The 12,090-nt window shown below is 41.0% G+C and overlaps 1 protein-coding gene across 3 annotated transcripts in view; it reads right to left on the reverse strand.

Moving 5' to 3' along the window:
• Nucleotides 1–12,090, reverse strand: part of arap2 (ArfGAP with RhoGAP domain, ankyrin repeat and PH domain 2) — a 143,819-nt gene that overhangs the window by 95,453 nt on the left and 36,276 nt on the right. For all 3 annotated transcript variants that reach the window (XM_061709774.1, XM_061709772.1, XM_061709773.1), the window contains one exon: nt 11,433–11,626. In XM_061709774.1, coding sequence (XP_061565758.1) covers nt 11,433–11,626 — 194 coding nt within the window. The remainder of the gene's footprint in view (nt 1–11,432; nt 11,627–12,090) is intronic.

Genomic DNA, 12,090 nt, shown 5'->3' on the forward strand with positions numbered 1-12,090 from the left:
CATATACGGAGGATCGAGGGGGCTTCAGTTCGCACAGCGACATTCCAGGAGGACAAGGACATTAACCAAGTAAATCTGGTGTCTAACTGTAAACAAGAAGCTGCTTAAAGTAGCAATAGCTGAAAACGTTATTCTACTATCGCGTATGTTTTTTCTTGTCCATTATGTTCAGAAACTTGAGGTGAGAGTTTCAACAGCATGCCACAAGGCAGTCCACCGGTTCTCTGGATTCCATCTCCTGCCCACCACTGATGCTCCCCACGTCACCAGAGCGTTTCTGGAGATGACTGGACTCTGACATGTACCGGAAGTCCGTGATGTGCAGAATGAAGAGAAATCGTAAGAAGATGGTCCCCTGTGATGCTGAATGGCATCTAAACATCTGAAACTAGGATATTTGCCAAAAAGTAAAAAAAAAAAAAAAAAAGGGGGGGGGGGAGCAGTTTTGGCAGCATCCATCTGTATTTGTTAAATTAGACTGGAAATAGATAAAAAAAATAAAAGGACTTGCCTGTCCCAGTGCTCTCTGCTTTAGAAGCATGAGTGGGCTTGCAGAGGCAGGCAAATTATGACATTTTCAACTCCGATCCCACGAGTTCAGTTAAAATGTCAGAATGTGAAAGACAGCATCTAGGCACCACGTTACAATCTCGTGTTTGGAAGAAAACCAAAAAAAACACCACATTCCTCTCCTGTGCCCAAATTCAGATTTCTGGAGGTCGTTATTGTATAAAACTTCCACTGTCCAAGGTAATCTGCGAGTCCCCCATGACCTGAGAGACCAGAGAGTTGCTGCCGTTGACTGAGCTTGCCTAAGTAAAACACAAAATCCAGAGAAACAAGTTAAAGAGGAAACAAAACAGATGTAGAACGAGAGAGAGCAATGATCGTTCCCCTCGACTGTCATGGGGAATGTGAGATCATTGGCTATAATGAACAGGCATGGAGGGCCGATGAACGCACCATGACAGACAGCCCCTGAACACATCCAAGACGTTTTGATGCATATCTCAGGTTTACAGGACTGCAGACAGAGTGGGATGAGTAAAGAAGCATACACGTGCATATTAATATAACTAGAATCTTGGACATGTGACTGTAAAAAACTGTCTTTGCACCCTGTTTATAACACTGTTGGTGACATCAGTTCACCTGCTCAGTTGCGGATATCAACCTTTCGTCTTTCTCTCTTCATTTTTCAGTAGCTGGGCAAGTAATGTTTCCTTTTAGCAGTTATTTACACAGAAACAATATCATGTCCCTTTGGAAGTTAACAAGGTATTTAATTTAACTTCTGACCATGTTGCTGCAATCGTATTTAAAGTTTACATTTGCTAATTTAATGGAATTCTGAAACACTAAAACATATCCTAAAGAGACGGGCAATAATGTTACTCAACTTTTGGCAAAATGTATTCTTTACACTGAAGAAGAAAAAAAAAAAACAGTCTGAGACAAAAGTAATTAAGCATTTATACCACTGCAACACAACCTATTAAAGCATTGAATTTTACACCTCCAGATTTTCCTTTTCAATCTCTGTCAGGACTCGAACCCTAAAATCCATAACTGAGAAAGTTCATATTTCATTTTACAATAATAAGTTTGCTTGAATCTGCTTCAGTGATCACATGGTAGATAAATTTGAAGCATTACAATAACAGTTGTATCACATGTTTGCAAAATATTTTATGTCACTTATTTCTTTGTTATTAAAGGGATTGTGACATGAAAAACACATTTTTCTTGATTTTTTGTGTTTTGTTGGGTGTCTTGACATCAATTACACCCAAAAAACAACGAACTTTTAACATTCAGTGTATTGTGTGCTTTCTGGGATTTTCCGCATAACTATGCAAAAACGGCGCATGTGGTTTGGTGGCGGATCGTTACGTAACGATCCGCTAAATCACCGCCCCCTCCACCCAGCTCCCTGCCTCCTCTCCTCTCCAGCGCACCATAAAGGCTGATTTATGGTTCCGCGTTACACCGACGCAGAACCTACGGCGTAGGGTTACGCGGCGACGCGCACCATACGCTGAACCCTACGGCGTAAGATCTGCGTCGATTTAACGCGGAACCATAAATGAGGCTTAACACGCCTCTTTTGTTCTAATCACCGGAGGAAAACTGCTAAGAAGACCCGCGGCCACTGACTGGACTTAAGATAAGGGGACAGTGCTGCTTGCATGCCTTTATTTTTATGATTGTTTGCTGTGGTTCGCCCTCCTGCTTTTCCGTGCATGCTTCGCCTGTCGCTCCGACGCCGCTGTGAGCGTATGGCTGGAGGAGGAGGAGGTTTGGAGGAGGAGCGGAGCAATGATTGACAGGAAAGGGGGGAAAGGAAGCATTTTTCACGGCGCAAAAAAACACTGTAATAAAAAGCCAGGAAAAGAGTACTAGAGTGAAGTTTTTCTTGTTACACTCTTTTAGACACATTTGAGGGATGTTGCCCAAGACTTTTAATAGTGTTAAAAGCATGTTAAAAATGATGTCACAATACCTTTAAGACAAATATATGTATGTAAATATAAGCTGTACATTTGAAAAGCATCTGAGATTCTACGGGAGGTTGTAAATGGATGAATTGACTTGAAATAGATGAAAATTAATCTGGCAATGACTCAGCGCTTTATTCTTCCAAATTGCTCATGTCAGGATTCCTCATTAGACACCTACTCAAGTCATTTTGGAGAAACCCTCCCCGGGATCAAGGTGTCATCTCATTAAAGTCTCATTGTTATTTTTCATTACATCCCTCAAACACTAAAAAAGATCAAAAAATCACCGGGGTCTGGGTCATTCTTATTTTACGCCGTCTCCTCAGGTTTTGTTGTACGTGCGTGTGTTTTTCACTGCACCTGTGCAGAACAGCGAGGCTCTTTAAAAAAGCCAAAACTGCACCTGGGGAATCCAAACCAACTCCAGCTTTAACTTCAACGCTTTCTCGTGCCCATTTCTAAAATAAGGGTTTGATGTAGAGGAACAGCTTTCATAAGTTCTGCTGTACATTTGCTCTGTCGCCCCACCTTTTTTTCCACTTGACCCAACACTCGCAGCAGTTAAAGGCATTTTTCTATAGCCTAGAGCTCCGAGCCAAGAAATAAAAACAAACTGGAAGATAGAAGAAATGCACCTACGCCCACACATTTAAGCAAAATATCAAAAGGGAGCAAAAAAAAAAACACACACACACATCCAGGCATGCAATATTGGACAGAAAATATAGACTTTACTCCAAAACAAAGACCGGGGTGACAAAGAGAGCAAGAACACAAAGCGAATAGAGGGAGGGCGGACGTATGAGTGAAAGAAGGTCTTAAGTAATCCTCACTAAGAGTGGGTGCGATGGGTGACGGGTCAGCTCAGCAGAATTACAAGTCGGTGCTTATACGAGGAGCACTAAGCGCTGACATGCTGCGCCAGCTGTAACTCATGTACATTTCCCGCACCGACCGTTCCTCGCCAGGAAAACATTTTACACTAATTACAGCAAACAAAGAAAATGAACCGACTCCATCTTCATTGATCGGGCGCTTTTTGGAAATAAGTGTAGCAGTGGAAGGAAGTGTGTGTGGAGGAGAGCGGCGCTGCCATGTGTCTTACAGAATAATTAGCATCACACTTTGCAGAGCAACCAAATCCTGCATATTGCAGCTCAAGATGGCACTTACTTAAATATTTGCATGATGTAAAAATTTCAGTTTGATCTCCCAGCATTGTGTGGGCTGGTTCAGTTTGGGTCTTCATCATTAGCCCCAATTATGCTTTGTCAAACAAATTTAGAAATACTGCGGTGAAAATCAAAAGATATTCATTCTTTTTCTTCATCTCAGCGTACATGAAGAGTGACACTGGTAAAAGATAATGACATTGAATAGTTACCCAAAAACAATTAAAATGGTCCATTTTAATTAAAGATAAAAGAGTAGGCAGTAAGATATGTGAGATGCGAGCCAATTTACTGTATGGCCACATGCTAACTGAGCTAAAATGAAATCGTTGAGTTTTGATGGAACTACATCCAAGGAACAGCGAACGCAGCAGGATGTGAAGTTAGATGGAGGAAAAGATGGAGAGGCTGGATAGTTCTATAAAGAGCTGGGTCTGCGATGACACAGAATCCAGCAGATCTTACCAGATCACTTACTGATATATTTTTAGACTCATGGAACTGAAAACTGTGAAAAGAAAAAGTGAGAGGCTGATGTTTTCACTTTCCCACCAATAAGTGCATTTCCAATACCCTTATTTCCTCACTTAACTTCGACCTAAAAGTTTGATTGCTCCGTGAATCATGGACTACGACTTTCCATCGCTGGCGCAGACGTGACACTTAGCCTGCAACACATCGGCTGCAGGCATCTCTGTCTTTGCATCTTTACATCTAGAGCGGCTTCAGAAATTGTTATGAACGTGTCGAAGTGAACAAAGATCTGGGCACCTATTTTCCACTTTTTTTAACTTTTGGATGGACTTACCGCAAGAATATAGAAAACACGACTCTGTAGCGTAAGAAGGATGCTAACGGAAAAGCTCTGACATTTTTAATTTTGTGTAATGGAAACCTGGTTATGTGCATGTGGGAGACTTTGCCAGATGGTCAAGCAATCTTATTCAAAGCTCACCGTTGCTAATCACTTCAATCAAAAACTGATTTTAAGACGGCATGCAACGTGATTCAAACCTATATGTATACATGTACATGTAACGCTGGACACAAGGAGAAAGGTGTGTGATGCGTACGGCTGTACGGGTAAGAGCACTTCTGTATGTCTGTGTGTCTGCACTGCCACAGTTGTTACCTACAGTAAACCTGCTGACCCTAAACCCTTCCAGGCAGCCAATTAGAGAGCTAGATATCAGTGACTGTCCAGACCTCACCCTGTACTGCCGACCCAATATGTTCCACGGCCTCCTGCCCTCTACAATTTATTCAACAAGGGTGAAGGGAGACAGAAAGAGAGGGGAAATGAATAAGCGGCAAGTAAAATAAGATAAATACATAAATGCATCACCCATTTACAACTGCTAAGGGTTAGGAGTTGCACGGTATATGCATAAGAGGAAGAGTGGAGAATGACCTAAGGTAAACTTTAGCACGTGTTCACTTGGCAAGCGTCAGTCCATATCCCACGCAAAAGAGAATATTTCTAAAAATCTAAAACAAAAGGAGAAAAATTATCTTGTCACAAGATAAATCCTTGCAAGATGCTTGTGAAAGAGCTCTTTTCTCAACCTTCACCTCATAAAGGTTACCCAAAGGCCGCTGCGGATATTCTAGTCATGCCTCCAATTACAAATTCTCCCGAAGCTTCCCAGCCGCTTTACGGGAAAGTCAGTCACTTTTGAGCACCGAGCTGTTCGGAGAGAAACCTCTCCGTCTCCAGTTCCGAGTCTGTTCAGCCACTTAAGCTGCTCTAAGATCCGCGCCGGGTGGCACTGGTTCACAGAGAGATACGCCGGTTTAAGAGAGCATGCACTCAACTGAAACATACGTTTTCAGATTAAACACCGTAGTAGTCAGGCACGGAAGCCAAGGACATCATGACACATAAGACACAGGTGGACAGAGACAGTTCAGAGAAACACCCGGAGAAGAGAAAAACAGGATGGAGAAAGTTATTAATGCACTTACAGTAAAGTGGCAGTGGGTAATATTTCTTAAAAATGTTGCTCATGAGTCTAATGGATGTTTTCGTGAGAGCATATTTGGCCAAATAAAAGTTTAATTCATAAGAACGGACACAAGTTAGATTAGTGCCAGCCGGTCTTGAACTTTCCTTTTTATGGACAGTAAACCCAACTTGTGAATGAACTATGAAATTTAAATTAGACATTGATTGTCAACTAAGGACTTTATATACTTCCTAACATCTTTTAAAGCACTGAAAGCAAATATTTTGGTTTATTCCCAATGAAGACAGCATTCACACGAGCCTCGTCCGTGCCATGTTCCAGCGGGTGAACTTGTACAGCTTTGGTTGTTTCTCCTTGCAACGTTAGTATTGCTGCATCACACAATGTTCTTATCAGCCTCCTTTCATCCAGCAGCGGGCAGCTGTTTTCCACAAACAAAGCTCACTGTAGACCACCTGCACCGTGACAAATAGGACGCAACGCTGGCAAGTACCCACAAAACACAGGTGAGAATTCAATGAATGAAGTGTTAGGCACTTCCCTCGACTAATGGACGAGTAAATATTGCACATTCACGGGTGAACAGAAAGGTCACGGCTCCAAATGAAGGCTAATATTCCTCTGCATCTGCATGATGTGTTAAAAGGCAGATTTTTACTGACACGGGGCTCTTTTCAACTTTAATATGTCAGCTTTGTTATTACAGCTTGTTGTGCTGCCCTGAGGTGTAAATAGGGTTTAAAAAAACATTTTGGTGCAAATTGAAAAAGCATCTTAAGCTTATTGAAGATCACATAATTGCAACTTAATGCCACCAAATGCATACATAAATTAATTTGCATCACTAAAGTTTGTGGAGCTTCCCCGGAGTCTTCTGATGATTTTATTTACAACGATGAGAATCCTGTGAACAACAGAGAGCTTTAACTAAAACACAGAATAATTAAATCCTGGCTGTCACTGCTATTGTAAACTAAGAGTACATTTTCCGTCAGAGGGGCCTTGACTCCATACTTCATGTTTGCTTTTTTTTTTTTTTTTCCTATCCCCCCACAGGCAAATCTAGCAGTTATTCTAAATCCCACACAAGAGGACATCAAGAAATATGATTATACAACAATCAATCAGTCCTTTGGCTACTAGAGCGAAAACAAACCAGAGAACGTTTGTGATTTATGAGATGATACGACATGAGACAAGCTGCTCAGCTTGTACCGATTTCGTCTGTGACGCGGCTCGTGGCAGGGAGATCATTCTCAGAATAAAGGCGTGTGCTTGATGCACATTGTGCACCATTTGACTTTTTTTTACCTTGGTGTTTAAACGACCTTAAACACAGCTCCATCGCAGGGCTTACGGTCCGTGAGAAATGGGTTATGGGTGGTGAAGGAGGGGCTGGAAGGATGATGTTACCAATAGCTCGTTCATCATGTTAGATTAAATGCTCCACTCTGCTGAACTTGAACGGGGCAACGGTCTGCCTCCGTCCCTGCGTTCATGTTCTCCATCACGCTCTTCTTTTCTAACAAACCAACCGTGGTTTTTTTTTTTTTAAATCACGCATCAGGCAAGCCCTGCTCCAAAGCCGCCTTTTCTATCCCCTTCACTTCATCCATCTCTTTGTTACCGTCTCTTAACTCCCCTGCCTTTCACTCACTGCCTGCTTTCCTGTCTACAAAATTCACTGCCACTGCTGGTGCATTTATGCAGGGGATTTAGCTTGTAAGCTGAAATAATACAATTAATTGGTTCACTCCTTCAGTCTCTCTTCCCCTCCATTTCTCCCGCTGTCTTAGATCAAGGAAGTGGAAATGTGCTGACATGGAGGGATATCCAAAAGAGAATTCGAACAAAGATATTTGTTCACGCTAATGAAGAAAATAATGAAACGCAAACAACAAAACTGCGGGAGCGAGCAAAATGAATTGAGAGCAAAGGAGGACTGGCAATGAGATGAATGCAAGTATTATCAAATATGCACACAATTATGAGGGAGGCAACAGTATCACTGCTACGATGCATGTTTCAACCTCATCTTGCTCTTGGGACTGAAGTGGGCAGAGAAGGTGGCATCTGCGCAAGGACTCGCCGGGTTTATTCAGCCTAATGTCAAAAATACAATACCAAAGATAAACCAAAAAAGAGAAAATATGCAGTCACATGAGGGAAAACAGCAGTAAAAACTCGATTAAAGTTTTACATATTGGGAAATAAACTGGTCCTCACCAGGTCTTGAAGCAAAACACGACCTCAGAACAGCAACATATCACACAAAGTCCATCTGCTTTTTCACGTTCAGGGTCACAGAGGTCTACTGGAGCCGATCCCGGCTGCCTTGAGGTGAAAGGCAGGGGTACGTCCCGGAGAGGTCACCAGTCCGCCACAGGGCCACATAAACAACCACACACACTGGAACTCACTCCTGTGGTCCATTTAGAAACACCTGGTAGCTGGGAGGCTACGCAAATAACCAACATGTGTAAAACATTCAGAACGTTAGCACTTGTCCCAGGAGTGGATGTCTCAGAAAGCGTATCCAAAGGTTAGAACGTGCAGTGCTCTATGCTGCCCTCTACAAAAAATAACATGGCAGCACAGACTTTGGTTTGCAGAGTTGCAACTAAACAAAACACTAATTTACAACAAGGTTCTCTGAACGGACAAAAACCAAACGGGGCAAATCTGCAACGCATTTGGTGAGGACCCAAACACTACATATGAGCACTAATATCCACGACTCACTTTGAAGCACGGCGGTAGAGTGGTGGCGAGCTCGTTTTCCACCACATGACCTGAGCAATTTAAAGTTGTCACTGAGTTAAACACAAAACAGAAAAGTACTCTCCAGTTAGATGAAAGCTCTCCTCTTGAACAGCCAGTCAAGGTGAATGGCTGATAAAGTCACAGAAGACTAATGTTCTTGTAGTCGAAGATGTTTTAATGAACTATTGGATCGTGGAGTCCAATTAGTTCTATGCTATGATGTAGGGCTGTTCGATTTTGCCCAAAAATAAAATCTCGATTTTTTTCCCCCAAAATCCGATTTTCGATTACGATTATTTTGTGAATTGACAAAAGGCAAAGAAATGATTTCAAATATGCTGTTTTTTTATTGAACATTTGCCCCATTGGGCTTTAAGTGCAAACTTTGCTCTTATTAAACCAAAAATGAATGAATAAAGTGCAAAACTCTGTAAAATAAGTTGAAAATTAAAAAAAATAAAAATAAATAAAATATAAAGTTTTATCTCTGAAAAAAAAAAAATCAGCAAATCAGCACTTGCAAACATACAGTAAGTTATATTTCCAATTAAATAAAACAAGACATTTTCTAATTAAACTAAACTGGGTCTTTGCATGCTAAATAATAATGCAACCCATGAAGGAGGTAGAGGTGTGTAATGTCAGTCATTACATTTGCTATTCACATTTGCAAGTTTTTTGCAAGGAACACGAGCCGGTCTATCGCATCTGGCTTGAGGGATGCCCGGTGGCATGTTACAACGCCCCCTCCTACACTAAAGAGCCTCTCCAATGGGGCACTTGTCGCAGGTATTGAGGGGTATTTCCATCAATCATTAATAGGGGTGTAACAATATATCGTGCCACGAAATTTCGCGATACAAAAACGTCACGATACGTGTCGTGGAGGTGACAACCTGTATCGCGATATTATGTTATTAATATTAATCTATTGTGTTGACTAGAAACGCGCATCCGACCGCGGCCGCGGCTGCGCGGACCAAAATCTTCCTCCGCTCAGGAGAAACTAGTACCGTTTTGCGGTCCTGTTTTGAGCTCTGAACCTTTACTGATGTAAGTCTGGTGTAGAGTTAAGCCTTACCTTATTAAATTAAACCTTTTTGGGGTCGTGAGTAGGATAAACACGGAGACAACTTCTGCGTGAGTTTGCGTGTACTTCAATGTCCGCTCAACAGCGTAGGATTTCATCAACATTACATCAACACAACACCTAGTGCTGTATCACTCCGCCCAATCTAAAACAGACTAACAACTGATATACTGACTAGTGTAATTATAGTCCCTGATTTACAGAATATAAAGAATATATTTACAAAATAATGAACCCTGAATTACCAAAATAACCTTCTTAACAAAAATAAATCTCGTCTTACACTTATAAGGTGAGCATGAATCAATCTTTTTTATGATGTAAAATTGTATGTATTTATTTACTTGTATTTATTTATTCAATTTTAGTTGTTAAATTTCTGGAAAAGAAAAAAGTCAAATCATACATGAGAGAAACTATTCAGTTTGTGGCAAAATATTTTTATTATATTAAACTGAAGATGCATAATGCAAACCTGACATTTACTTTTAGTTCAGTTTGTGGAAAATGGTTGGCCTGGCTTTCTCTTTAAAACTTAAACAGTTATAAAGCATTACAAACTGTAACAATAGGGCAAACGCACAGTATTGTTTTGTATTATGTGTCTTTCAAATAAAAGACATTTTTTTCCAGTTATATATTCCTCATTCAAGGTTGTTAAAAAATACTGCTATAATATCGTATCGTATCGTTATCGTGACCTCAATATCGTGTATCGTACCGTATCGTGAGATTAGTGTATCGTTACACTCCTAATCATTAATATGGTATCAATCATTAATATGTGTGCAGACAAGGTTAAAAAAAAAAAAAAAAAAATTTGAAAAATCGATTTTACGATTTTCACATTTTAACATCGTTCTAATTACATAATCGCGATTACGATTTAAAATCGATTAATCGAACAGCCCTACTATGATGATGTTCATTTGATTAAATTTAAGAGTGTTTTTTGCCGCTATGCGCTTGATGCAATGTACAGTCTGATGTACGCGGCTCGCTATCTGAAAATACCAACAAGTTAGAGCTGATCAGCACTGAAATGTGATGCTAAAATGATCCAATTCAAATGGTTTTTCTCTGGCCTGGCCCCTCGTGCAGACGACGCAGGTTCGAATGCTTTACTGCGCGTCTTCCCCCCCTTTCTCTACACGTTTCCTGTCTAGCCACTTTCAAAATAAAGGCCACTAGAGCCACACAAAAAAAAGGAAATGCTTTCTATTGGATTTGTCTGAAGAATAGTTTGTTAGGTTCAACAGGCAACTGATTGTCTGAAAGCATGGGCTTGTCTTAATACGGCTAATCTCGCATAATGAAGTTTGTGTAACCACTAAAAAATAAAAAGTGAACTTAAGATCATGTCTTGAAAACAAGTGTCATACTGTCTCAATATTCCGTTAACAGTGTGACTGAAGAGGACACACTTGGGATGCATATTGCATATCACCAATCAAATAATGAAGCGAAAAAATGTGCTTTTTGCTTGATCAAGCCTTTTCTGATCTGACTGATCTGACAGATTTGTATCGTCAACGCTGTGATTGAGTTTCAGGCCGACATGACGACAACCAGTCATTTCTCTTAAAGATACTTTTCTGTTTCATAGACAGGAAGGATTTTACATTTTTTTTTTTTTTTTCTTTTTAATCAAAGGGTATGTGGTTAGGACTCAGCCTTGGTAGATGGAGGCAGATGTTTAAACAAGGCAGCTACAGGGGGCCAACAGTGCATCCATTCCTCCGTGCTGGTGCAGTAAGCACTATGAATCTCACTGCACCCAGAAATATTATAATATACAGTATATGTACTTTACATGTTACACATTCATGAAGATTCCTTTTTCTGCCACCCGTGCTTCAAGTAGGCTTATCATCTTCCTTCTTTTACACACGTAGCTGTCACTCTGCAGAGAGGTGGTCCCTGTGGTGTGTGGAGGTACCTGTTCTGTTTTGCAGAGCCTGACTTTACTCCCCACCAGGGACACCAGCACTCTGCCTTTGTAACCGCGGAGCTCCAGCAAGCCTCGCTTGTTTGTGGAGGAGAGATGGGAAAGGGTGTCGGAGCGCTTCTGGGAGCCGCGGGCGGGGGGCTGTGTGGCCGTCTGAAGAGCTTCCATCCACTCCTGGCGCTCCCCTATGGACGCGTGCATGAGCGACACACAGAAACAGAGGAAAGAAAGAGGCAGATGGCAGATGAGGATAAGAGTGTCACTGTGCGTAAAAACAAAACAACAAAAAAATAGGTAAATACAAGAGGGAAAGGAATCAAGAAAAGATGGAGAGGGAGCTAAACAAAGAGAGCACGACATGCTCAGCTCTTTGAATCATAGTGTTAATTCATTAATTTTAAATGTTGTCAGTGAGCAACATTGCTTCTGCAGTGGCTCAAAGCTCCTCTGTCTACTAATAGAAAAAAGAAAGAAATCTACGATAAAATGTGTGAAAGAAAAGTAATTGAATCACAAGGTAAGCTAAAATTGGTGAAAATCAAGTAAAGTAAAAGTAAAAAATGTTAGCACTAGGCTATCACTATTTTTTTCTTTTTTAAAGTCTAGCGCTAAAGACAACGATGGATTCTCTGAGGTGTTCATGCTTTCT

The sequence above is a fragment of the Cololabis saira genome, chromosome 20 (genome assembly GCF_033807715.1).
Source record: "Cololabis saira isolate AMF1-May2022 chromosome 20, fColSai1.1, whole genome shotgun sequence".
Lineage (NCBI taxonomy): Eukaryota > Metazoa > Chordata > Actinopteri > Beloniformes > Belonidae > Cololabis > Cololabis saira.